This window comes from Perognathus longimembris, chromosome 11 (assembly GCF_023159225.1).
Source record: "Perognathus longimembris pacificus isolate PPM17 chromosome 11, ASM2315922v1, whole genome shotgun sequence".
Classification (NCBI taxonomy): Eukaryota; Metazoa; Chordata; class Mammalia; order Rodentia; family Heteromyidae; genus Perognathus; species Perognathus longimembris.
Genome location: NC_063171.1, coordinates 26028577 through 26055275, shown reverse-complemented (window position 1 = coordinate 26055275; position 26699 = coordinate 26028577). Strand labels below are relative to the sequence as shown.

Genomic DNA, 26699 nt, shown 5'->3' with positions numbered 1-26699 from the left:
TTGAACTTAGAGCCTGAGTGCTGTTCCTGAGGTTTTGTGCTCAAGACCAGTAATGTATCACTTGAGCCACAGCTTCACTTCTGGCTGTTCACTAACTGGCTGTTAATTAGAGATTAAAATTCTTGCAGACTTTCCTACTTCCAACCCAGCTGAGATCCTTAGATGTTAGTCTCCTGAGTAGCTGAGTAGGGGAATCAAACATTAGTGGTAACAAAAGGTGTTCCACCACTAAGCTGTACTCCCAGCCCTATTTTTCAAATTTATTGTTTATCAATAAAGGTAAGTCCCAGGAAGTCTGAGAATTTTGTTTGCCATTGGATTTAAAATGCTTAGACTATGTTTGACACATGGAAGGTTTTCAGTAATTTTTTTTTTTTGGTACTGGGTGAACTCAAGGCTTTGCAAAAGCTTAGTGATTACTAATAAGCTACATCTCCCTATCCCTTTTTAAATGCAATGTTGTAGTTCTTACCAAGTTGTAGTCCTCATGTTTGTAATTCTTCTGTTTCATCCAAGTGGCTAAGATCACAGATGTGTGCTACCACACATGTCTTTAGTGAATGAATTGAGTGAATTGGTTAACCTTTATTGCCAAAGTCTTGCTTTCTTCTTGAATCTGAGAGCCAGGATATTTTTGTACCCTTTCTAGAATAGAAAATTATCATTCTTTTTCCTTGGCAAGGAAGAAAGAAAGAAGTAAAAAAAGGCGGGACACTTCAATGTAGTTATGATGACAAAGAATGTTTATGAGCGTCCTGCTAGGTAAGTTAGCTCCATGCTTAGCAAGGAAATAAGGCAGGTTTCACGAGGATTTATTAAAATACCAACTCTTGCCCACTCTCCCAGAAAATCCATGACTAGTTCTATCTCCCTTTTTAGCATCTGTGGCTGCCTGTCAGCATGTGAAGGCAGGAGAGCTGGCTGGTGCCAGCAGCAGTATGTGCCTTTTGGTAGTGCTGAATCTCCAAAGCACAGTCCTTCCTCTCTGGCATGGACTGTGACTTGGGGCTGGCCTTGAGTCCTGGGAGGGCTCTGTCAGTCATGTCAGGGAATGCTAGGTCAGAGAAACGGAATCACTCATTGTCCACTTCCCTGTTGGTTGGCAGGAGGTGAGGCTCCAAGGAGGCGAGCAGAGGCTTGAGTTGCAAGGCCTGGAGCAGGGTGTCACCTACCCTGCCTCTTTGGTCGCCTTTAAGGGTGATCGTCGAAGCAAGAGTGTGTCCACCACCCTCTCCACAGGTAATACATTATCTAGTCCTGAAGGTGACAGTTCAGTAGAGGATCAGCATTGGAGAAGCCAGGGAGGAGCAAGTGGATACAGATCTAGGGTGGGTTTGGGGAATTGGGGAAGTGAAAATGGAGTTAGTGGTTCAAAGGGAATTTATCCCACAGTAGGAGGCTAAAGAGGAGTGTGAAATGGAGTACAAGGTATGTTGTGGGAGAATTGAATTAGGTATGGGAATGACGGATGGAGATTTGCTGTTTTTGATGAGGATAAAGTGAGTGAGACTGAAGAGCTGAAAGGAGAGAAACAGGAGGAGGTTATGAGTTTCCCAACAAAACAAATTGCCTTAAACATAGAAAAGAGGGCTAAAAGCCCCACTAGCTCTCTTCCTTGCCTTTGTTCTAATGACACTGTCCCTCTGCTTGGCTCACAGTTGATGCCCGTTTCCCACACCCCTCGGACTGCACTCAGGTTCAGCAGAACAGCAACGCTGCCAGCGGCCTCTACACCATTTACCTCAATGGCGATGCCAGCCGGCCCATGCAGGTGTACTGTGACATGGACACAGATGGAGGCGGCTGGATTGTGAGTTCCATAGGGCCTCAGGGAGCTCTGTGGAGTGCCTCATTTCTGCACATGAGGTGCTGGTCATAGCTGCGCCCTAGACTGCTTGGGAGTCCATTCTGTCTGTCCATGGGAGAGGAGCTTTGGTGGCTTGCAGCTGGCTTGAGAGAGATCCTATCCTACCGTAAGGATGGAGCTTAGGACTCTGTCATACAACAGGCTTGGTTAAACCAGGACTGATAACGATGCAGGCTTGAGAGCTCCTCATCCTCTGATAATGCTCCACATGATTACTTAATGCTTCTTTTATACTACTCTCTTTGCAAAGCACTTTTTAGAAGCAGGGCCCTCACACAACAGCTCTACAGTATGTGAGAGAGGATTATTGTTCTTGCTTCACTCAGAGGGCAAGTGAGGCTCACAGAATAAAGTGCCTTGGCTGAGTCACAGATTTCAGGACTCGAACCTTCTAACTTTTTGTTTTTCCCCACGGGTCATCTTGAGCCATCCAGGGTAAATGTGCAGTCTCTTTGAGGGTTCAGGCCTCTAACCTGAGGTTCTACATGATGGCTCCACAGAACAGGGATAAGACCTTTGGGGATATGATTTAAAAGATTAATGCCTGTAAGAGGGACTCGAGCAATGTTCTTATTTGTCCCTCTTCTATGCAGAACTTTTTATTCTCTTGGGCCATTGTCTGCTTAAACCACGTGGCATCTTCTTTGATCATGTGCCTGATCCAATTCTATGATGAGCTGCCTTTGAATATTGCAAATGGATCCTTCCCTCTCCCTCCCATTTCTCTCTGTGCCTGGGGATAGAAGCACTTGCTGTTCAGGGCCAGCAGGCAGCCTTCACCTGCTGTGCCTTTGCAACCCATTGTGGGAAAGAGTGTGATTCTGTAGTGTTCAGACTATATTCATTTACACATTTGCTTTGGGGCTTGGGAAGCCAAAGAAGCTTGAGCAGCCATGGGTAAAATGATACCATCTGATGAACAGCAATGAAGAAACTTATTATCTGCACAGTGGCACCTGATGGCTGAAAGGCAGCCATTGGCTTGGATGTGGGAAATTCGAATTGATTTGTAAAATAACGGAACAGAGCATTGACATGGGAGGTCTTCCACCTGAGCAGACCCATAGTGCTGTGCCTGCTGCTTTTCATCAGCACCATTGTAACTCTAAGCATTCTGTCCCTTTGGGCCTGAAGCCCAATTTCCTGCCATTGTGCCTGTAATTGACCCTTGCCAGGTTGTTGGTACCAGTCTAGCACAGCCTTCGGAAAACCAAGCTCACACAGGGAAGGAGACATTTATCCAGGGCAACCTTTAGAAAGTGATTTATATACCTGGGAAACCCATGATGTATGACATAAATATCCATTGCCTACTATGTGTCAGGATCTGTTTTACTTGCTCAAGCTCCAGCAGTGAGCAAGTCAGACTAAAACCTCTGCCTCCAAGGAGTTTTCCTTCTACATTTATCTTCATGCAGATGACCCTGACTCAAACCTAGGGTCCAGTTTTATAAATATGAAAGCAATTCTGCATTGTAACTAGCTTTTTTTTTTTCTGAACAGTCTTCTGTCAAGGAAGGATAACTGAAGGTCCATTGCTTCTTCTGAGCTTTTTATTTTTTATTTTTGGTGGGGGTACTATGGCTTGAACTCCAGTCTTTGTGTTTGCTAAGCAGGTGCTCTTAATGCTAAGCTATGCCTCTATTTTCTTTATTTTCTGTTGATTATTTTTGAGTTAGAGTGTCACTTCCTGTCTGGACACACCTGGGCATGACCTACTTATGATAGATGAGGTCTAACCCCTCATTGGGAAGGGGTCTCTCAAACTTTTCTGCATAGGCTGTCTTTGAACCTTGGTTTTTCCTAATCTCAGCCTCCAAGGTAGCTAGGATTACAGGTGTGAACTGCCATGCCTACTGACCTTTTTGTGGTGGTCTTGGGGTTTAAATTTGAGGTCTACTAATTAGGTCATGCCCCAACCCATTTTGCTTTTGTTTATTTTTCAGGAAGAGGCTTTCGCTAGGGGTGGCTTTGGACCAAAATCTTCCTATCTCTGCCTCCTGTGTAGCTGGGCTTATAGATATGTAGCAGAAACCCAGCTTAAGTTATTTTTTTTTCTAAATTTCAAAAGGTTTTACAAGGGAGTTGCACTTTAGCATGTCTGTTTATGTGTTTAGTACTTCTTGATCAGAGTCACCCCTTTCATCTTTCTCCCTCATTCTATCTGCCTCTTTCCTCCAGACTCATTTCATAAATATATATATAAATATATATATATAAATATATAAATATATATAAAAATATATAAATATATAAATATAAATATAAATATATATATATATATATATTTGAGATTTGGTCTTAGTAACTTTTCCTGTTGTTGTGGCTTAGGCTGATCTGTAGTGATGACCCTCCTATCTCCTCCCAAGTAACTGGGATTACAGATATGAACCACCATGCCCAGCCCTTCTTTTGTGTTTTTAAAATCCTTTTAAGGAAATTCTTCTCAGTCCTGGCAGCAAGAATCCAATCTGATGAACAAGCAGAAGAGCTTTTCCCTGAGGCAACCAAAGCCATGGTAGGAGGCAGGAAAGAGCAGCAGGGAACACTTAAATGTCTCACATATTTCCATCTCTGCTTTCCATCTTCAAAGACTTAAGGGCTGCATTAGAGGCTCTTTCTACAGGCATTTAAATGCAATTTAGATTTCTTTCTTTTTTTTTTAACTTCTGATTTAGTCATTCAAGACACTGGGTAAGTTCATCGGCATAATGACTACTCTGGAGTGTTAAACCAGACTTAAATATAGTTTTTCTCTTAAGACATATTTGTAAGAGGGTTTTGTTATTCTCAAACAGTTCATTGTGGAGTGTTTTCATTTCCAAATAGGAATGGACTAGATTGAGTGACTCATTTAAGAATGCCTTATCAACAGGTAGAAATAGTCCCTGTGGTGTAGTTTATTTAAATCTGATGTAATATAGTACCAACTCCTATGTACTGAGATATAATAATAACATTGTTTTCTATATGTAACAAATTCTGTGGTAACTACCTAATGATTTACTGTGATTTAATGACTTCGCTCCCAGGGGAAGTCCTGATATCAGCTCATCACATCCATCACAGAAGGACTATTGACATCTTTTTAAAAAATCAGCAGAGACTTGTTTTTTGTACTGGTACTGGGGTTTGAATTCAGGTATTGGGCACTATCCCTTACCTTTTTCACTCAAGGATAACATCCTACCATTTAAGCCACTACTGCTTTTTGGTGGTTAATTGAGTTTCACAAACTTTCCTGACCTGGCTTGTTTTGAATTGCTATCCTCAACTCTCAGCCTCCTGAGTAGCTAGGATTACAGGAATGAGCCACTAGTGCTCAGCCAAACTTAATTCTATATAGGTTTTATTAGCATACATTAGTTGTACAATGTGTGTGGGGGCTTCTATGGTGACATTTCCATACACATATTCAATGTACCTTCTCGACCTCAACCTTTGTATCACTCTAAGGACTCTTTATATTTGGCCAATAATAGAAGTGGGAGACAGATTCACAAACTAACATCTTCACTATTAATATTTTGACCTGACAATTTAGATGAGTGAAGCTTGTCAAGGCTAACTAGCTTACCCAAAGCATGTCTAGTTAAGTGTGGAGCTGTTCCTCAACAATGAGTGAAGGGCTCCAGAAGCAGCTGGGTATTTTCAGAGTTGGCATTTTCAAACAGACATTAAATAACTAGCTGTATAACGCTGGCTCCTTTTTCTGGACTCCGCATCTGTGAAATGGCATCCTATATACTTGCCCCAGCGCCAACACTCAATAGATGCTCAAGGATTGATGGTTACATTGAGTGAATAAAGAAGAGTGAAGGAAGCCAAAAGAACAAGGCAATATTTACAGTGGATACTTGAGAAGAAGGTCAAGAACAGCAGTGTTAATATAGTGTGTAATTATTTTCTGTGATTATTTCTAAATTCTGCACAGCAGCTCTCTTCCTCCTGTATAGGACATTTTTATACACCTATCATCTCATTTAGTCTTCCTAGCAACTCTGTGTGGCAGACTTTTCTTACCCACTTCTATTCCTGTTTTAACATGTGCTTATTGAAGGTCAGGAACAAAAGACTAACTCACCACCTCCTGCCAGGGAGTTTCTGGGGCTGTCTCAAAGTTTGGAACTTTCCCCATCCACTCACTGGTACCATATAGTTCAGCACCTCTTGGCCAGCACCGCTGAACTGGGGCTTCAGAGGGAGTGAAAGGTCAGTTCCCAACTGGAGACTCTACACAGTTGTGCGCTTACGTGTTCTTCTCTCCCTCTGTCACTCTTTCCAGAGAAAAATGGAGAGAATGTGCAACTTTTAGAAAATTTTCCTTGCTGTATTCAAAATCACGTGTTTTACCTCAAGACACGTGCTGATAAAAAGCAAGGATATTCGATTTTATGCTGGGAAATCTGTATTTGAATGCATAAACAGAAAAATAAGCAGAAAGAAGCAGGTCTAAATTTTGGTAAGTGGTAGTCATTTCTGAGGTTGGTTAGGACAGCCTTTAGCTTGACTTTTAAGTTCAAGTGGAATTATATGTATCAATTCCAATAGTGTTCCCAAGTGTTTTCAGTTCACAGGCACTTTTAAAGTTTACTTCATATAAAAGAATCCAGTTTACTCTGAGGTGAACTATCAGCTTCTTTATTTTATCAGTTTAGTCTGTTTATTTTTGTGCTGGTACTGGGGCTTGAGTTCAGGGTCTCATCTTTTCAATTGTCTACTTTGCTCAAGGCTGGTGCTCTATCACTTGAGTATGCCTCCACTTCTCACTGTTTTGCTGGTTTATTGGAGATAGGAGTCTCCTGGACTTTTCTGCCTGGGCTGGCTTTAAACATGGATCCTCAGATCTCAGTCTCTCCTAGGATTAGAAGCATGAGCCACGAAAGCTCATGCTATCTGCCTTTTTTAGATAGAGGAATTTTTGTGAAGAAAGCATCTCACCCCAGAGAAATAAAGCCTAACTCTGTCTCTATTTTCTCAATTCCCATTTGTGTCTGGCCCCTCCCTTATATTTCCCTAGCATTTACATTACATTTCCCTTGCTAAAGTCATTGGTCATTCCCATTGCATAAATTCTAGGAACAGTTTTGGTCTCCTATTCCCTTACCTCTCGTTAGTATTTGACCCTGTTGATCATTATCTCTCTTGATGGCTTCTCTGATTTCATAAGCACCTAGTTTTCTTCCCATAGTTCTAGTTGCTTCTTCCCTCTTTCTAATGAAATCATTCTTGCCCACATGTCTATTACATATACCTAAGTCTTGATCCTGGGTCATTTTCTCTTTGTACTTCCTACTTCCTTCCCATGTTACCTCATCCATCCCCATGACTTCATTTCTCCATGTCTGCTCCAGTTTCTCCCCATGTCCACTGGGATGGAATGGGATATGTTACAGTACAAGCAATGATCTAACATGTGAATCTTTTTACTCATGTGGGTAATATCTCCTGCAAATTTGGCAGCCACTTCTAAGTGCTGACACAGAGATTTAGGCCGCTTCTATCCTGCGGCTCTGCCATTTCAACATGTGGCATTCACCATGGCACATGGTAGTGGAAGAGAGCATGAAAAACTTCATCGGTTTGTCCTGTCCTTCTATCAACACTCTTCCTGATACAAGTAATCACATGGTTCCTACATAGCTGCAAAGGAAGCAGAAAAGGAAATCTTTCTGGGTTTCTAAAAAAATAAAAAAATATGCTCCCATTAAAAATCTCTCCAGAACTCCAGCCCTTATATCCAGTTGCCAAGGTAGCATCTTCATTCACCTGGAAAGAACTCACAGCATGTCTCCAAATGAGCTCATGACACACTCTTGAAATCTATCCTTGCTCGGAATCTCCTTTCTGAGTAAGCATGGTAATGAATAGTCATCCAGTTTTTCAAGCCAAATGGGACTCCATCCTCTTTCGGTTCATGTTCTGTTATCCTGCCTGTCCTCTTCTGTCTCTCTATGGGGTAAGCGAATCCAAGCTACTGTCCTCTGTCACCTGTATATTGAAGTTGCCTCCTCACTTGTCTCCTCTCTTCCATTATTGTTTCTGGCTAGTCTGTTCTCTACACTGAAGTTAGAGATGGATCTCAGCAAGATGTAAATATGAATGAGTTCATTTCCTGCTTAGAAGCCATCAATAATTCTTATCACTCTTATAATGGGCCAACATATTCAGCAATATTCAGTATAAAGCTCCTCCAGCACTGACCCTTGCTCATTTTTTTCAGCCTCCCTTCCCATCCCTTCCTAACTAGCCCCTTGATCCCCGGCCACCCAGCTTCTCTCTCCTTGGCTTTTTTCTTACATATCCTGCAGTTTTTAGCTACCTCCCCATGGACCTTTTCTGGCTCCTTGATTATGTTCTCCTGTTTTATGTTCTCACATCCCATTGTATATTTCCTTCACAGCCCTTGTCCTGGTTAAATTGCATTTTTTATTTGATTACTCAGTTCTTGTCTATTTTATTTACTGATCTATTAGCTCCACGAGGGCAAGCGACCATTTCCGGTTTACTGATTTTGTACATCATCTTGTACTGTGCCTTTTTGCATAGTTGATACACAACAAATGTTCATTGGATGTGTTTTTTCTCTATAAATATTAAATACTTGTTACATTAGAAGTCAGGTGAGCTAAAAAATAATTCCTATGGGTGGGGAGGGAGACAACATATAAATACAACATGTCCCAACTGAGTTGAATAGTTGTTGAAGGTTACAAGTCAGAACTAGCAAAAGTCCAGACTGTTCTGTCCTGTAGAACCCATCATTAGGAACTAAACTAGCTCCCTGTGTTTTTCTGTGCTCTATAATTGAAATTTCTTAAAGGCAAAAATCCGCTGCTAGGTACTAGGTACATTTTACCATCTAGCGATCACTTATTGTTATAGTAGACAAACATATTGAATCTACTAATTAAGATGCTTTCTAAAGAATGAAGATGGGCTACTGGAGGGAGTCAGTATAATGCAGGTTCCTCTTATCTCCCAGCACCACCTTAGTAACAGTACAAGTACTTTTATCCTCCTACTCAGTTATCTGATCAGAGTATCAAAGTGGGGTTTGCATTTCCTTTCTCAGGTCTTCCAGAGGCGGAACACTGGGCAGCTGGATTTCTTCAAGCGTTGGCGGAGCTATGTGGAAGGCTTTGGGGATCCCATGAAGGAGTTCTGGCTTGGTATGACACCTAAGAATAAGGAGTGGGGTGTGTGGGCTGATAACATCCTCTTGGCACTCTTGACTAGCTGGTTGGGGAATTCAAGGAAGCTCATGACATTCCACGAGATGTCCAAGTGACAGGGACACTGTGTTGATGCCACCATGCCAATGGGCAGGCTGTGTTGCACTCTGGATCTGTGAAGAAGTGGGATTGCCCCAAATATTTTTTAGTCTGTATCTTTGCCTGGGGCCTCCTTTTTTTTTTTTTTTTTTTTTTTAGTAAATCACAGTAGTAGAAAGTGTTCATTGATTTGGGATCTTGGCTTCTTGGGATGACTTTCTAGCAGCCTCTGTAATTCTGCTAGTAATGCCAGACCTTGTGGGTATTGGTTTCCCCTCTTTCCCTCTGCTCTCTTCTGGAGCAGATGTTCACAGATGGTGAAATAGCCACAAAATCATCCGTTGGGAAATTCAGAATTCAGAACATGTAATCTGCATATTCAGTGTCTCTTGGAGTAGATGATGTTGACCGTTTGCCTGATAGCAAGATCTCTTTAGAGGGCTGAGAATGAGTAGTGGATTTGCTCTTCTATTTGTGAGATGTGTGGATGATGACTAGAGTTGCTTCTGTCTCACAGAGATGGAGACAGTGGGCAGATCCATTCCATGATTATTCTCTCCCCTGAGCCCTTCCATAGAGGTCACTAGCATAACAGTGCCAACAAATAAATGGGCAAGGAAATTAGCAATCCTCACTCTTATTAGCAGACAAGATAAAGGCTAAGGTGACTTTTGGCCCTATGGATCTCAGATGCAAATGGTGAGTGCACAACACACACACTCACAAGCACACACACACACAAAGTTGATAGGCTATTAAAATTCCAGTTTTTGCTTTCAGGCCTTGACAAGCTGCACAATCTCACCACTGGCACTCCTACCCGGTATGAGGTCAGGGCAGATTTACAGACTTTCAATGAATCTGCCTACGCTGTATATGATTTCTTCCAAGTGGCCTCCAGCAAGGAACGATATAAGCTGTCAGTTGGGAAATACAGAGGCACAGCAGGTAAGAGGGCTTCCTCACGGTGACGGGGCACTTGCTTTTTGTTGTTTGAAGACCAGGTTGCCAGGTATCTGGGGGTCAAAATCTTGTTCCATGGAGAGGAATTGTTCTGTTCGACAAGGGTGAGGGCAAACCAAGTTGCAGTAATTAATGACCACCAGAAAATTGGAGCTTTTGTGCCCATCCCTCAAACGAATGATCCTATTATACTCTATTGATTCAGGATTGGCTAATTAGCTGATGAAATTGAGCATTTGTGACACATTCCATGATGTGTTCAAACCTTTGTTAGGCTTCAGCAATGCTGTCATCTTTGTCTGCATAGCAGTGTGTGTGTGTGTGTGTGTGTGTGTGTGTGTGTGTGTGTGTGTGTGTGAGATTATTTAAGCATTTTGTGGTACTCTGCTATGCATAAAGACAGAAAATGAAAGTGCTGATTCAAATAATAAGCACTATAGGTCTCATTAGCTTAATATAACTGCAACCACAGGAATGAACATTTCAGCTGAAAGCAGGGAGTCTTTAGCCTCCATTAGCTGTTCATTGGCTTTCAGCCAGTTGACACTGTGTTCATTGTGAAGGAAATGAGGAAAATTCAGCATCGTAACTAAAATGCTGGAATTATACTAGGAAATATTTTATTTAAGAAGAGATGTTATGATTATTGCTTTGATGTTAATATTTTAGACTCTGCATTTAGACAAAGTAAGACTACTATTCTTCTGACTTTGGAATAATTTTGTAGGAACACGCTACCAGCTGACTGTATAAGACATGGTATCTCTCAGATTCACATGTAAAGATAGGAATAAAAACACAAGGCAAGCTGGGTGCCGATGGCTTGCCCTTGGAATCCTTGCTACGCAGAAGGCTGAGATCTGAGAATTGCAGTTTCCAGCCCAGGCAGGAAAATTTATGAGTTTCTTATATCCATTTTAACCCCCATAAGACAAAAGTGGAACTGTGGCTCAAGTGGTAGGGTGCTAATCTTGAGCAGAAAGCTCAGAGTCAGCTCCCAGGCACTAAGTTCAAGCCCCAGGACCGGCATTGAAAAATGTATACAAGGCAACTTTTACAGAGTCAGGCAAGTGGTAAGGAAGAGCCAAGGAGTGAGGAAGAGTTAACTGAGGCTTGGGTGGCAGGAGGAAGCTTTCTACAGGACACAGACTGGAGCTGGCACAGACAGAAGGGCTAAACACAGGTGGTGAGAAGGAAAGCAAGAGCTCTCTGGATCTGGAGGAGCCTGTGAAAGAGCAAGGCCTGAGCGGAGGCAAGGGAATTGGGATGTACTTTTTTGGGTTGTTGTTGTTTTGTTTTTGTTTTTCTCCCCCTTCCAGTCCTGGGGCTTGGACTCAGGGCCTGAGCACTGTCCCTGGCTTCTTGTTGCTCAAGGCTAGCACTCTATCACTTGAGCCACAGTGCTACTTCCAGCTTTTTCTATATATGTGGTGCTGAGGAATTGAACCCAGGGCTTGTTTATGAGGTGAGAGCTTTACCACTAGGCCATATTCCCAGCCCTGGGATGTACTTTTGAAGCTTGACAGGACTTCTCAAAATTGACCAACCAAAGACCTCTGATGGCAGATGACTACCAACAGAACCTGAGTGCCTGGGGCCATGATCTGAACTTGCCAATGACTAATGCAAAATTCCTCTGAGATGTATAAGTGTGTGTGTGTGTGTGTGTGTGTGTGTGTGTGTATGTGTATGTGTGTTTGCTCATCAGTAGAGCTTAAACTTAGAGCCTGAGTGTTATCTCTTAGTTATTTTTTTTGCTCAAAGGTAGTGCTCTATCAATAATTTTGTTTTTTTGATGCAATCAGAAATAATTGTTTCTCAGTACTGAGCCCAGAGGCTAGCACAACCAGTCAAAATTGTTTTAGAGATGGGGTTCTGCTACGTAGTCTGAGCTAGCCTCAAACTACCTATCCTCCTATTTCTTTCTCTCCATTGCTGGGATTACAAGCATATACCATGATATACCCAGAATCCATAACAATACATAACAAATAATACTCAATGTTAAAATATTGCCTTGCAGGACTAAGGCCTTGTTGTCCTCATCTCCTACCTCATCTCTAAATAACACTAGGCTGTATTTCCTGATGGCTTCTTCCAGGCTCTGCTGACTCTTTGATATAATAGAGGCTCTCAGTCCTCATGGAGTCTGTCATGGCTTTTATTCTCTATTCTTAACTAAGGTCATCAGGTAGCCTCAGTCTTTTTGTCTCAGGCTAAAGAGAGACTCTCCATTTATAGGCCCTTTTCTGGACAATTGAGGAAGCTAGTGTTTCCTTTTGGCCCCTGTGTCCTGAGTGTCTCCCCAAGAATATGTTCCCTTCTTGGTTTCCTTTTTGGGACTTCCCAAGGGCAATCTTCCAGGCTGTTTATTCCCCTTTCCTTTCATCACTGCTAAAATTTTACTTTTCTGGGTCTATTTCACACAATCCAATAAATGAACTGATGCTAATAGGGAAGTGAATGAAAAGGAGTCAACATATTTATGAATTAATATTATTCTCCTCCCAGGTATCTAATTTGCATTTTAACTGTGATTAGGGAATAATTCCCATTCTAAAGTTGTTCAGGCCAATATGGCCAGTTAATGGAGGATGGTGCTTTTTTTTTTTTTTTAAACAGGAAGCCTTGTGAGACTCTGAAATCACATAGCATTTAGGCAGCCATCTAGTCTTTCCATGTGTTCTACTCCTACTTTAAACCATGAATTACAGTGGTGGAGTTAGGAGTTTCAGCTTTCCTTCTCTATGGTGATAGGCTCATGTGGGGGGCTGTACGCAGCTTCCAGCTACTCCTATCTGTCTTCAGTGATGAGACTTAGGTCTTCAAATAGAAGGTGAATAGTTAAATGTCAACATCATGTGTAGCTATGCTATGTTTTAAAACTCTGATTAAAACCAGGACATAGGCAGCCCCAGAGCAAATTTATAGGTATGCACCACCAAACTTGGCTTAACGTTGTCTTGCTTGGAAAGATAAGCTTAAGCAAAATCAGAATACTGTCTTAGCTAGGGCCTGATGACCAGAGTAAAATTATTTCCTGATTCATGCATACTCTGAACATTAGAAAGACTTCAGTTCCTGCAAGGTAGGAAACCTATCTGCAGAAGAAACAAACCAACAAATAAGCAGAGAAGGTCCCACATAGGCTGGGCCTTGCTTTATTTTTCTTTTTAACCACTACTCAATGTTCGATAACCCCAAAAGCCTCTGCCTAGATTCTTAGAAAACAGCTCTGGGAAATTCATATGCTAGTTAGGGAAGCTGTACTCATTAAAAGGATGTCACTAGGGGAGCCATTGTGTGTTATTTCAAGCTGTAGTTAACTATCTGCAAGCAGTCTGGAGGGAGGAGGAAATATGCATAGAAGAGTGACTGTGCCTTTTTTGATTGGAAGAAACTAATGAGGATAGGCTGTTTTGGTGTGTCAGAGTGAAGGGCTCTCTGACCCTGTGTTCACATCTCCTGTCTTTGCTAGGTGAGACATAAATGAGCTGCTGTTGGGAATGACAGAATTGGGGGGGGGAGGGTTTGGGATCTTCCCTATGCATGAGGTGCTACAGTTTGTGTGTATGGTGTGTGTGCATGTACACAGGCACACGTACACATACACATGTGCACGGGAGCATACACAGGGGATTGAATCTAGAGCCTTATATTTGCAAAGTACACATGCCACCACTGAGCCACACCCCTAGGTCCTACCCTAGTGGCAAGAGTGCTTGTCTGTCATACATGAAGCCCTGGGTTCAATTCCCCAGCACCACATATACAGAAAAGGGCCAGAAGTGGCACTATGGCTCAAGTGGCAGAGTGCTAACTAAGCAAAAAAAGAAGCCAGGGACAGTGCTCAGGCCCTGAGTCCAAAGTCCAGGACTGGCAACGCCCCCCCCACCCCACCCCACCCCCCCAGAAAAAACAAAAAACAAAACTTTACGTTCCCTCTCCACCCATCCTAACTAAATTTTCAGAGCAAAGATCTCTTTTTACCCTTCCTTCCTTCCTTCCTTCCTTCCTTCCTTCCTTCCTTCCTTCCTTCCTTCCTTCCTTCCTTCCTTCTTTCCTTCCTTCCTTCCTTCTTTTCTCTCTTTCATCCTCCCTTCCTTATTTTTCTCTTTCTTTTCTTTCTCTCACTCTCTCTCCCTTCCTCCTTCCCTCCCTCTATCCTTCCTTTCTTGTGCTGGTATTGGGGCTTGAACTCAGGTCCTGGGTACTGTTTCTTAATTATTTTTCCACTCAAGGCTAGCACTCTACTACTTGAGCCACAGCTTCTGCTGTCTCCCAACATTTATATCCTCAGAGGTTAGCAAGATGCTAGCCCATAGCAGGTGTTCAGGATATATTTCTCTGAATGAGTAAATGAAATTGTAGCATGTTTAAGAATCATTTGGAAAGCTTGTCCAAGCATAGATCACACCCTCCCCACCCCACATCCACCCCTGCCATGTATGAACTTTCTGGTTCCGTAGACCTGAAATGAACTTGAGACTTTCTAACAAGAATTATTAACCATTTCTAACAAGTATTTTGTTGCCATAATGACGCCCTCCTTTTGGAATAAAGTACCCACAGGTGAATTAGTGTCTTAGAACCTTATATCTTAAGAATCTGAGGATTAATTGAGTTCTGGCTCTGCCGTTTGTGGATCATGGGATCGTAACAAGTACCCAGTATCTAACCCCTATGAGTTCATTTTCTCATGGAACCGAGACGGCCCTGTCCACCTCATGCGCCTGTGAAAGTCAAGTGAGAGCACATGTGTGTGCCATGAACCAGAGATTAGATATAAATGTAAGTACCATTATTACAGGGACTGAACTTGATTAAGCTAGTGATTGATAGAGGCCCTTATTGCCTTTGACGAGCTGAGAAAGAAAGTAAACTTCTAAAGGGATGACAAATGGGATAGGGAAATAGGTGCAGTGCAAGTAAAATAATTAAAGCAGATCCCAGACAGGATGTAATGAAGCACTAAATTGTACATATGTCCCTGAAGGGCTCTAGAAGCTTGAGAGAGAGAGAGAGAGAGAGAGAGAGAGAGAGAGAGAGAGAGAGAGAGAGAGAGAGAGAGAGAGAGAGAGAGAGAGAGACAGAGAGAGAGAGACAGAGAGAGAGAGACAGAGAGAGAGAGAGAGAGAGAGAGAGAGTGTGTGTGTGTGTGTGTGTGAAACAGAGAGATGAAGTGTTTGGAGGATCAGTAAGGAGACGAGTACAGTTGAGCTCAGCTGATGAGGATTTGACATGGTAAGGGGAATTGTTCTCTCCACATATGGAAGGTTCTTGGTGGGGGCAGTGGGATCAGAGATTGTGCCTTGGGATAACAAGCTTGTAAAAGCAGCAGGCAAAATTCCCCTCCCCCTGTAGGAAGTAGGATTTAGGATTAAGAGGATAGATGTAGGCCTTTGAGTTCCAGAGGGATGGCAGAAGAGAACCCAGAGAGAAGACTGTTGGGCTAACACAGGCCCACCTAGATGAGAAGAGGCCAGGAATGGCAGCCTCAGGGGTAGAGAGGCTGGATGTGTGAGTAAGGATATGAAGCAGGGCTTTTAGGCTTGGATGGTTAGAAGGATTGCCATGTAGAGATAATAAGACAGAGGGAATGCTTGTGAGGGGTGGTTGGACATTTGATGTGATTGGCAAACTTCCAAGTGACAATGTTGTTGAGGCTGCTGGAGAAACCAGCCTTCAGTGTGGGTGACAGGCAAGAGAACCTGCGGCATACTCTCATTTTGGTCACTTTGAGACAGCGGTGAGCACCTGAGACATAGATGACTGGATCCTTGGCACCTCCACGCCTAGGTGTTTTCCTATAGGCCCTCTTCTGGGAAGACTTTGATGACTGCCTCCCTTTTCTTCCCTCTACAGGAGATGCCCTCACTTACCACAATGGATGGAAGTTCACAACTTTTGACAGAGACAATGATATTGCCCTCAGCAACTGTGCCCTGACACATCATGGTGGCTGGTGGTATAAGAACTGCCACTTGGCCAACCCCAATGGCAAATACGGGGAGACCAAGCATAGTGAGGTAGGTGACAGGTAAACGTCTTTTCTGTCCTAAGTTCTGGCCACATTCACTTCTCCAGGTGAGTCTGGTGGCTCCTCTTCCTGAGGCTTCCAGTGACCTCTGGCAAGTGTCCCCTCCAATCCAGGCTTGATAGGATTGAGGTCATGGCCTTCCCTGCCCATTGGCCTGGGCTCTGTCTGCTCTGTATTTCAGGACTGTAGATGAGTGGAAAGACTGGGACAACCATTGCTACATAAAGACCATTGATGTAGGTCCACTTTATCAGCTCATACACAGATACTATTGTAGTCAGCATGGGCTGCTATCACATAATACCACAGATTGAGTGATTGAACAGCAGACATAGTTTCTCACACTTCTAGAGGCTTGAAAATCCAAGATTAAGATGCAGCAGATTTCATTCTTGGTAGGACCTTACTTCCTGGCTTATTATCATTTTGCAGCTTGTACATCTAGCTGTATCCTCCATTGTAGTGTGGTGGGGGAGAAAGAGGGAAAAAAGTGGGAGAGAGAAGAAAATTCTCTTCCTCTTATATCTCATGGTGGGGGGGGCGCTATGCTCTCATGGCTTCATCTACATTTATTATCTCTTAAGGCTTTCCTCTTAAGGCCATGACATTGTGGGATAGGGCCTCAGATTATAAATTATAAATACATTCTTAGTAAGGGACACATTCAGTCCATAACCAGGCATTTTTCTAGCTGTTCTCCTTATTAAACCACAGTCATTTCTCTCCAGTCCTTTGCTCACCAAGAAAATAGGCAGTCCTTTGGCCTTAGGTAAAACAGCCATCCTTGGGTCCACTTTATCTGACACTACCCTGAGTCTGTCCAGGGCTTTGTGCTGGACCTGTATCCATATCTGCATAGGTCCTGGGGCTGAGAGTCCATGTAGGCTCTTTTCCTGTCGCTTGCTTCAAAGCTTTCCTATCCACAACTTCTTGAACCTCCATGACCCTCTATATCATTTTGATTCAGTCAGCCACTGAGCATCTCCTGGCTGCTTTCTCCCAGCTTCTCAACATTGCATCCTTGCTCCTACTTGTCCTTAATCCTCTGCCCTCCACAAACCCATCCTGGGTTTTCAATATCCCATTGTAGGTCCTGAGCCTGGCCTTGCAAAACCAGAACTCCCTCCACATCAATACTATTGGAAATATTAGCACTGTCAATGTCGACCCACATTTTTATTACTCTGGTCCTTACCAGGGTATGAGGACTCCTAATCTTTATATGATTTTTCAAAATGAAGGAGAAATTCACCCCCAGGGATGCCAAGTAGGGTAGCTCATGAATTATTGTGGCAGCATGAGGGCCGACTCAAAGAAGCTTGTGATCAAAGATCAAATATTTGAAATGCACAGATAGCATGCCCGAAACCATCCCCATATTTGCTAATAAAAGACATTCATCTGGTTAATGAGCTCTTCACAGTCTGCAAGACATTTAGCTTCTTGTTTATTATTTACCTCACAAATTAAAATACATAAAATTGGTCACTTGGGCTGTTTATTGGCCAGGTTGCAAGGTTATTAAGTGAATTAAATATTATTGCACTCACCAGTCAAAAGACATAAAATGAAATTTAGTTTAGAGCAGGCTATTTGTCACCCCCAGAGCTAATATCTAAACAGTCTAAATTGAAAATGATTTTACACAATTGTCCAATTAATATGTTTATTTTTGCCTTTAATTTTTTTTTGTAAAGGAAAAGAGCGAGAGGAAACGGTTCTGCTGATTGCTGGCCAGGTTGACCTCTGTGTTGCCTTGGTGGCTGCTCTGGCCTCACCCACATCCTGGGATCAGTTCATGACCCCAGCTTCCCATGTAAACCCTCTGTAAACCCACATGCCCAGCAGAGGGCGTGTGCTTTCAGATGTGATTGTTAAGTCCTGGATCATAATGGGGGGACGGATGGAGGGAGAGAGGGTGAGAGGAAGAGAGGAAGAAAGAAGAAAGGGTCAAAGGGAGAGACACAGGTGATCAGATATGTTTTACAAAGAAAGAGAAAGAGAGAGAGAGAAAAAGAAAGAGAGAGATTTTACTGACAATTAAAGGTTCTCTTGTACTCTAACTTCTGAAATCTTATTTCCCCTAGGGGGTGAACTGGGAGCCATGGAAAGGACATGAATTCTCCATTCCTTATGTGGAACTGAAAATCCGTCCTCATGGCTACAGTCGGGGTCGTTTCTCTGGCAGAAAGAAGCGGTCACTTGGAGGAAAGATGAAAATGTTCTGAAGATATCCATGAGCAATCTTTGTAGGAGCAGCTGGGGTTGGGACTGGGCTGTGTAAACTTGGGGTGGGCGGGCGACGGTGGCTGGGTACTGAGGTTGCTCCAAGCTTCTAGTTTCTGAGATGGAGAGACTGTCCACAGAACACATATTGTCACCATGCTTTCAATCTTAGAGGTCTCTCATGTCACACTTAGCCCATCTCTACTGGGAGGAGGGACTGCAAATCAATAATATCATAGCAGCATGGGTGGATGAAGGGACAATATTGGAACTGCAAGGTTTCCCAGCCATAGATAGATTAGATTAGGGGGAAATATGAATCACTTAGCACCTCACCAATTAGAAAGCTCTAGAAATGGATGTTTAGATATAAAACTCTGCTAAGACAGATCCTTCTAGAAAGAAGAACCAAATATTCAGGAGCCAAGGCTAAGGCAACCTGACACATGTTGCTCCAGCTACAATCCCCAGGTTTTGAGGGAAAATGTGTCAATCCTACCCCTTTGTAATTGCTGGCATTATGAGGAAGAATAGAAGGACTGAAATGCCTATTTAGCTCAGTTCCCACTACTATTCAGCATGTTGGAAACCAAGGCTCCTCTATTATTGCTATCATTAACTGCCCCACCTTTAGCCATTGCATTGTCACTTTCAAAGATCTTCATATGTTGTAAATAAATTGCTGTTCACACCGACTTTAAATCATTTGGTTCTGTTAAATAACTGGCACTACTCAGCCTCTTCCCTGACTCCCCTTCATGTGCCTTTCTTTGGGGTTCCACACTGCTGAACCCCTAGGTTTTCTAAGCCACACACTGTGTGGTCATTAGCCTGGACTCTTGGCATATCAGATCCTTCCTGATTATGTGTTATCACTTTGGAAAGTTTCTATAGTCAAGTCAGCGAAGTACTTAAAATTCCTATTCAAGAAAAATAAACCGCCAATAAACCATTTGATTTTAAAACGCTCTCTTATGTCGTGTTCCACGTGTAAGTGTGCTTGAACTCTATGTTGACTCTAAGAGCAGGTGGAAATGCCACTGGTGCAGTGGTGGCATCTGGCTGGCTGTCAGCATGCTCTGTCTCAGGCAGTGGGCCAGGCGTGGGGGACTGAGGTAAGCAAGCCAGCTACAACTCTTTTGCTCAAGGAGCTAGTGTGCTGTCACTCATTCAACCGATATCAACTAAATCCTGTTGTATGCCCGGTTTTACTCAAAGACTGAACCTAACCAAGTGAACCAAACCCATATTTTCTTCTCCATATTGTAGTGTTTATATTCTAGGGGTGAAAATGGATAGTAAATAAGCTATGCTTTCAGTTTAGAGGAGGACATTAACAGGAAACAACAAATACATGTATAATTTCAATTAGTGATTGATGCTGCATAGTCAGGATAACATAGGATCAATAAATGGAGGTTGGGCTGGGAATGTGGCCTAGTGGCAAGAGTGCTTGCCTTCTACACATGAAGCTCTTGGTTCGATTCCCCAGCACCACATATATGGAAAACGGCCAGAAGGGGCGCTGTGGCTCAGGTGGCAGAGTGCTAGCCTTGAGTGGGAAGAAGCCAGGGATGGTGCTCAGGCCCTGAGTCCAAGGCCCAGGACTGGCAAAAAAAAAAAAAAAAAAAAAGAAAGAAATGGAGGTTGTAATTGGTGGGGTTGGGCCTATGAAGACCCTCTAATGGGGGAGATTTGCAGAGTTCTGACAGAATATTTTTGTTGTTGTTGTTTTTGGCCAGTCATGGGGCTTGAACTCAGGGCCTGAGCACTGTCCCTGGCTTCTTGTTGCTCAAGGCTAGCACTCTACCACTTGAGCTACAGTGCCATTTCTGGCTTTTTCTGTTTAATGTGGTGCTGAGGAATCGAACCCAGTGCTTCATGTATGCTAGGCAAGCACTCTACTACTAGACCACATTCCCAGCTCTTCTGATAGAATTAAAAAAAAATGTTGTACTGATTGTGAGGCTTAAACTCAAGGGCTCCTGATAAGTGAGGATGACAGGCATAAGCCACCAGTGCCTGGCAATCCTTGAACTTTTGTTCAGCATTGGGACCTGAACCTGAGCTGACTCACTCATGTGTCTTAAAGGTTCTTCTGTGTGGCTGCTCAGTTCCAAGTCATCTCCTTCTCCAGTTCCCTGCTGCTGTGCCCTGTGCTTGTTTATAAAGGAGCCTCCCCTCTGTCATTCAGAGTCCTTGAGCTAATCCTAGGAAGGGGTGGGGCCAGGTGTTTTAGATGGGATCTGCCTCCTTGGCAAACTGGCTCAGATCCAGGGATGGCCAGTGGAAACTGTGGGTTTGCTGGTTCTTGGATATGAACTCAGGGCCTTGAGCTCTTGCTTAGTCTCTTTTTTTTTTTTACTTCAGGTTGGCACTCTACTATTTGAGCTACATCTCTACTTTTGACTTTTTGCTGGTTCATTGGACTTAAGAGCCTCTTGGATGTCCAGGGATGGCCAGTGGAAACTGTGGGTTTGCTGGTTCTTGGATATGAACTCAGGGCCTTGAGCTCTTGCTTAGTCTCTTTTTTTTTTTTACTTCAGGTTGGCACTCTACTATTTGAGCTACATCTCTACTTTTGACTTTTTGCTGGTTCATTGGACTTAAGAGCCTCTTGGATGTCTGCCTGGACTGGCTTTGAGCCTCAACCCTCAGCTTCTGGAGTAAGATTACAGATCATGAGCCAGATGTGCTCTTTGAAAGTTGGATTGTTGGGTCCCGCTCTGTGGCTGGGGCCATTTGCTGGCTTGATGTCCTCAACTTGAGTAGCTCTGATGTGTGGGTGATACTGTCTCTGCTCTGAGGGAGTCTGTGATGCCCACAGATTGCAGAGTGCATACCCCACATTCATTGACCCCAGCATTTCTCCAGTGCTCCCCTGAAGGAGGAAAGTGGGCAACACTGGGTTGTCTCATGCACTTACTTGCGTGTTGAATTGATGCTGCCCCAGAGAGAAGATGGAGTGGAAGACTCCCCAGACCTTTGAAAGCACTACTGTATGCAGGTGAAGAAGTCTGGGAAGCTCATTTTGCAAGCATGTTTATCTGCTTGCACACAAACCATTCCAACCCCAAGCCTCTGTGCCTACTGACATCCCCACATGACAACACCTGCCACTTGCGTTCAGGTGGCTGAACACGGGCCCCTGCAATGTGGGTTTTGGATGGATCTGCTTTTCAGAGAAGGCCAAATGCTTTCCTTTGAGCCAGGTTGCAAACTTACAGACAGAAATCCTTTCCACTTAGGAAAAAGCAAAGCAAACAAGAGCTCAGTGAGTAGGGATAAACTGCAAGCCAGGCCCCAGAGGAGACAAGACAGAAGTCACACAAACATTTAGTAAAAATGTGTAGAGCATTGTGTACTCTGTGTATGACATGTGTATACTTCATGCAGACATGAGCAAGGCAGTGATGAACAAAACCAACCCCTCTGTCTCAAGGGACTGCGGGAGATAGTATGGAAACAGCAGGGCTGTGGGAGCATTTGGTGAGGTGAGCCCTGGGGTGGGGGGAGTTACTAGTCAGCATTAGGTATGGAAGGAGGTTTGGAAGGGTAGGTTGGGGTACCTGAGAGCCAAGGCCTTTAGGAGTAAAGACAGGTAAAAGTGGTGTAGGCTGTGCTTGGGGTGGGACAGTGATTTTTGGTGGGCGGAAGCCAGACTGCAGGCATGGCAGGTTTCCTTTTGTCAGGCCTGTTGGGTGGCTCTCAGAGTTGTGGGAGCTTTGATGTGTCCTTTTGTTTGATGCTGCTTCAGTGGGTCACAGGCGAGGTCTGAGCATCTGAGCTTTTCAAAGCTTCTCGGGAGATGATAGCATGCAACCAGGGGTGAAAGCCACAGCCCATTTGAAAGCATTTGAACAGTGGTATTTATTTTTTTTGGTGCTGATCCTAGGGCCTGAACTCGGGGCCTGAGAATTGTCACTGAGCTTTTGTGGCAAAGCTAGTGCTCTACTATTTGAGCCATAGCTCCACTTCTGCCTTTTTGGGAGTTAGCCAGAGATAAGTCTCATGGACTTTCCTGTCCTGGCTGGCTTTGAACCACAATTCTCAGATCTCAGCCTCTTGAGTAGCTAGGGTTAGAAGCATGGGCCCCTGGCATCTTCAAGGTTTTAAGACATGGGCATACTATGGATCTTGGAAATATCAGTCTAGTGGTAGTATTGCGAACACATTCTAAAGAATGTATTTTATTTTTAATTGACACATTATAATTGCATATATTTATGGGGCATAGTGTGCCATTTTATTATGTGTACACAGTGTGTGATGATCAGATCAGGGTAATTGGCATATCCATCACCTCAGACATTTATCACATCTTTGTGTTGGAAACATTCAAAATCTTATCTCCTAACAACTTTGAAATATACAATTAATCATTGTCAACCATGGTTGCCCCACTGAGCTACAGAACATTAGAAATTATTACTTCTCTTCAGCTGTGCTCTGCACTTATTAAACTATCATCTCTGGGCAGATTGGAGTGAGGTGGGGAAAGAATGGAGATTCACAGATCAGCTTAGGGCATTTTAATAGCTTAGGAAAGATGTAATGAGTTTCTTGGCCAGTGGAAGAGATAGTGGGTCAGGGGAGGAGGACAAGATAAGAAATCTTGAGGAGAAGTTGCCATGATTTGAGGGAGATGAGTCTTGAAGGCAGTAGTTCACATCAGCCATTGCAGAGTAGGGCTTGGAGCTGGATGGGTTTGACAGCAGTTCTTCTGAGCATGGCCATAGAGTTTGTCTATCAAATGAGGTTAAGGGCTCTGTTTTATAATCTGCAATTCTCAGGAATTCAAGGATTATTAAAGCCAGAAAGTACTTAAGAAGCCTGGGAGAAAGACAGACTCAAACAAATGTGATCAAAAGAGGAAAAGGGACGAGGTGTGGGCTGTAGAAAAAGAGAGTGTAGAAAAGAAGCAAAGGAAGGAACAGAATGGCCAAAGGAAAATAAAAAGTAAATGGTGAAAAGCTCTTGGCAAAATTTAATCAGTTACTAGAAAAGGTCCTCCACTAGAAAAACTTCCAAGTCATTACCTTAAGCCCTTCAGCTGGGCAGCAGAGAGAATCAGGAGGGGGTTATGTCAATAGATGCTGATCAATACAGTTGGGGCCTGCTAGCCAGGTACGAGAGACTTGCTATCCTAGGCATGGCCAGGAGAGGGCAGCATGGTCTCACCAGGAGCCTCTCAATTCAGCACCACTTTCCTTTCTTCCCTAAAGGGAATTTCTGGGGGATGGGTTTTCCCACTTTTCTTCCTTCATGGGTAACATTGTCTGGAGAGTCCACTAGCAGCGTCCAGCTCAGCATCCAGCCTTGCTTGCAGCCAGCGAGTGCACCTGGTAGTTGTTCAGGTGATGTTTCAGCTTGCTCACTGATCCAGTGCATGGATTGGTCAGTAAGCACTACCTAGAAGTGATTGCTTACTTACCTGTGACTGTGGTTCTGTCTCTAGGCACATTGGGCTGCAGTGAGAGCTAGAGGATGTCACCATGGTGACAAAGAAAGGAGAATCCCCGTGAAGAATTTCAATTAATTGCTAATTTTCAAATTCTCCAAGTCCTCCCTGGATTGGTTATTTCTAAGGGGAAATGCTTTGAATTCGAATTCCAATGTTGCATGGAGAAGTTAGGTTCCTAGGCTAGCTCATAAGAACCCATTCTACAAAAGAGATGGACTGCATGTAATTAGGAGAAAAATTAGCAAACAATAGTATTGTAATGGTACTTTATATAAGAGAGGAGAATGCAATGGATATAGATCTTTATGTTAGTGAGTAAAGAAAATTAGGCTTAATTAGAGCAGGCTAAGGGGGCAGCAGGCTTCCTGCCCACCAGGTGTAGGAGACCATTGGGCACTTTACCACCCAGGGATAGACCCATGGTTGCATTTAATAATTCTTCTGCTCAAATGAGATGATGCTCCTGAACAAAGATGAAGAATCATGTCCCTTCCAGGCCTCTGGAGCCAGGTTTCCTTTCCTGGGTCTTGTGGGTCCATTGTGAAGACAAAAGCATTCTTTATGCATCATAAAGCCCTCTGGGATGGAAGACAATGGCCTGGATCTTAAATCTTTATAATCTAATTCAAAAGTTCTCTTTTGCTATTGTTAATAGACTCTGTCTTTAACCAACTTTGAGGTTTATTTCCTAGGAATAGTCAACCATATTATTATGGTTCACAAACAGAAGAAAGAAAAAAGAAGTCAAGGAAAGTTCGTTTCATTAGAGCTGTCTGCAGCTTTCTGGGGAGCATTTGAGTTTGAACTCAGAACCTTTTGTTTCATAAGCAAGAATGGTACCACTTGAGCCACACGCCACTAGCCCCTGTTTCTTGTATTATTTTTCTTATGCTTGGAGAAACCTTAGACTATGATCTTCCTATTTGTCCTTCTCCTGTAGCTGGGACTGCAGATGTGTTCCATTATACCCGAATTGTTTAAGATGAAACTTCACTAGCTTTTGTTTGGGCTAGCCTCAAACCATGACTTGTCTGACCTCCAACTCTCCAGTAGCTGGGATCACAGGTGGGTACCACCATGCTTGGCCGTCTACATCATTTGGCTCTATAAAAGCTCATTAGGACTGAGACCACCCTCTTTCTGAGTCTGTGGGTTCCAGGGAGCCTGGATGGCTTCCGGTGGTCGTTGGCAAGTTGCCTCCTTTGTTGGTCTTTTAGGGTGCACTGTCCCACTATGTAAATGAGGCCCTGCTTCCTCAGCCTCTCTGTGTGTCCATGTTATCTCCCCATCCTGCTTCAACCTCAAGTCTCCCTCTAAAAGAATCACTGATCACACTACACTGTAGTGCTTTCTCAGCCCAGCTGTGAGCCTCCCAAAAGAGGACTTCGAATTGCAGCACTTGGCATGCTTGGCACTTAGCCATCAAAACAAGCAGTGGAAGAAATAGCCTCAAAGGGGGAGTAAATGTATGTATGTACCCCTGGACCACTGTTTTGAAATCAGAGCCTTAGGCTTTCTAGGCAGGTTCTGTACCACTTGAGTCATCTCAACCCTTTTTACTTTCCATTATTTTTTGAATAGGCCCAGCCTGGATCAATATCCAGCTTTTTATTGTTTGAGATGGGGCAGGGCGGGGTGTCTCAAGAACATTTTTTTTTTCCTTCGGGCTGGCCTAAGTGATGATTCTCCTGATCCTTGCTTCCTGTGTATAGGTATGCGCCATAGTACCAGACCAGTGTGCCACCATTTTTAAAACGTCATATTGTGCAATTGCCCACACAGGTATTGGAAAACACCCCTTTTGACCTGTGACAGAATGAGAAAGCTGGCGAGAACACTTTGTTTGGGCTGGTGGCCTTGAGTTCAGGATAATATTTAGGTTAAAGGACAAGGGTCCAGGGTAGAAACTCTCTGGTGAGTGTCCGCTGGATCTGGGCAGCAGGGGTGATGACATTTAGCTCTGGCTTCTCTCAGGTGTGCAGCAGTTTCTCCTTTCCCAATTGGTTTCTGGGCTACATCCTTCCCTGCAATGAAAAGTTCTGGAATATTCTGAAGGAATGGATAGGAAACAGAATGGAGCCCATCTTTCCTGGTTGCCTTGAGTATGTGAAAACAGGACAGGAGTTCAGGAATCAACCAGCACTATAGAAAGAGCCTGCCTTGGGGGAAGACAGGGCCAAGTGTGTACCTGTGCTGCAGGCCTTCCCTTGTTAAAGTGCCAGCATACTGTGGGACCACTTTCCTCAGAAGATTACAGACCTGTGCTGTTCAGGATGGGAGCTTGGAGCAGCATGTGGCTACTGAGAACTTGATGGGTGTAACTGTAAAATTATTTAACTTCAGTGGCTAATAATACTACCTTGGACAACGTAGATAGAGAACCTTTCTGTCCTTTTGGAGCTGTAATGTAATACTTAGCATCAGCAGGAGAGAAATCAGGAGTAATCTAAAGGATTTCATTTCCCAACCAAGGCAAAGCTGTAGCTGGCATTGTCGAAGGTGCACATTTATACATACATACATTTACATGCACACATGCGTGCTCATATGCACACACACACACACACACACACACACACACACACACACACACACCCCTTATCCCTGGGATTACTATAGGTTCTCTTTCCTTCCTTTCTTAGCATCCTATTACCCCAGAGGTCTGATTTTGTACAGGTTTTTGCTCTTCCCCTGTTTTCTGTAAGAAGGCCTTCACTGGCTTCATTGGAGGGATTATTAGTGTGTTTTACTGCAGTGGGCACCTCTCAGGATTTGGGGCTCTGAGGTGGGCTTTGCCCTAAGGGGTGAGAAAATGACATTCCTGGTCCTCTGATCTCTGACTCTGCTATTGGGAAAAGGCTGGGC

The 26699-nt window shown here is 43.5% G+C and overlaps 1 protein-coding gene across 3 annotated transcripts in view; it reads left to right on the top strand.

Annotated features, from left to right (window-relative positions):
• Tnn (tenascin N) overlaps nt 1–19316 on the top strand; it is a 90475-nt gene extending 71159 nt beyond the window's left edge. For all 3 annotated transcript variants that reach the window (XM_048358101.1, XM_048358103.1, XM_048358102.1), the window contains 6 exons: nt 1107–1239; nt 1659–1810; nt 8943–9039; nt 9922–10089; nt 15970–16133; nt 18232–19316. In XM_048358101.1, coding sequence (XP_048214058.1) covers nt 1107–1239; nt 1659–1810; nt 8943–9039; nt 9922–10089; nt 15970–16133; nt 18232–18372 — 855 coding nt within the window. In that variant the 3' untranslated portion in view covers nt 18373–19316. The remainder of the gene's footprint in view (nt 1–1106; nt 1240–1658; nt 1811–8942; nt 9040–9921; nt 10090–15969; nt 16134–18231) is intronic.
• The last annotated feature ends 7383 nt before the right edge of the window (nt 19317–26699 follow it).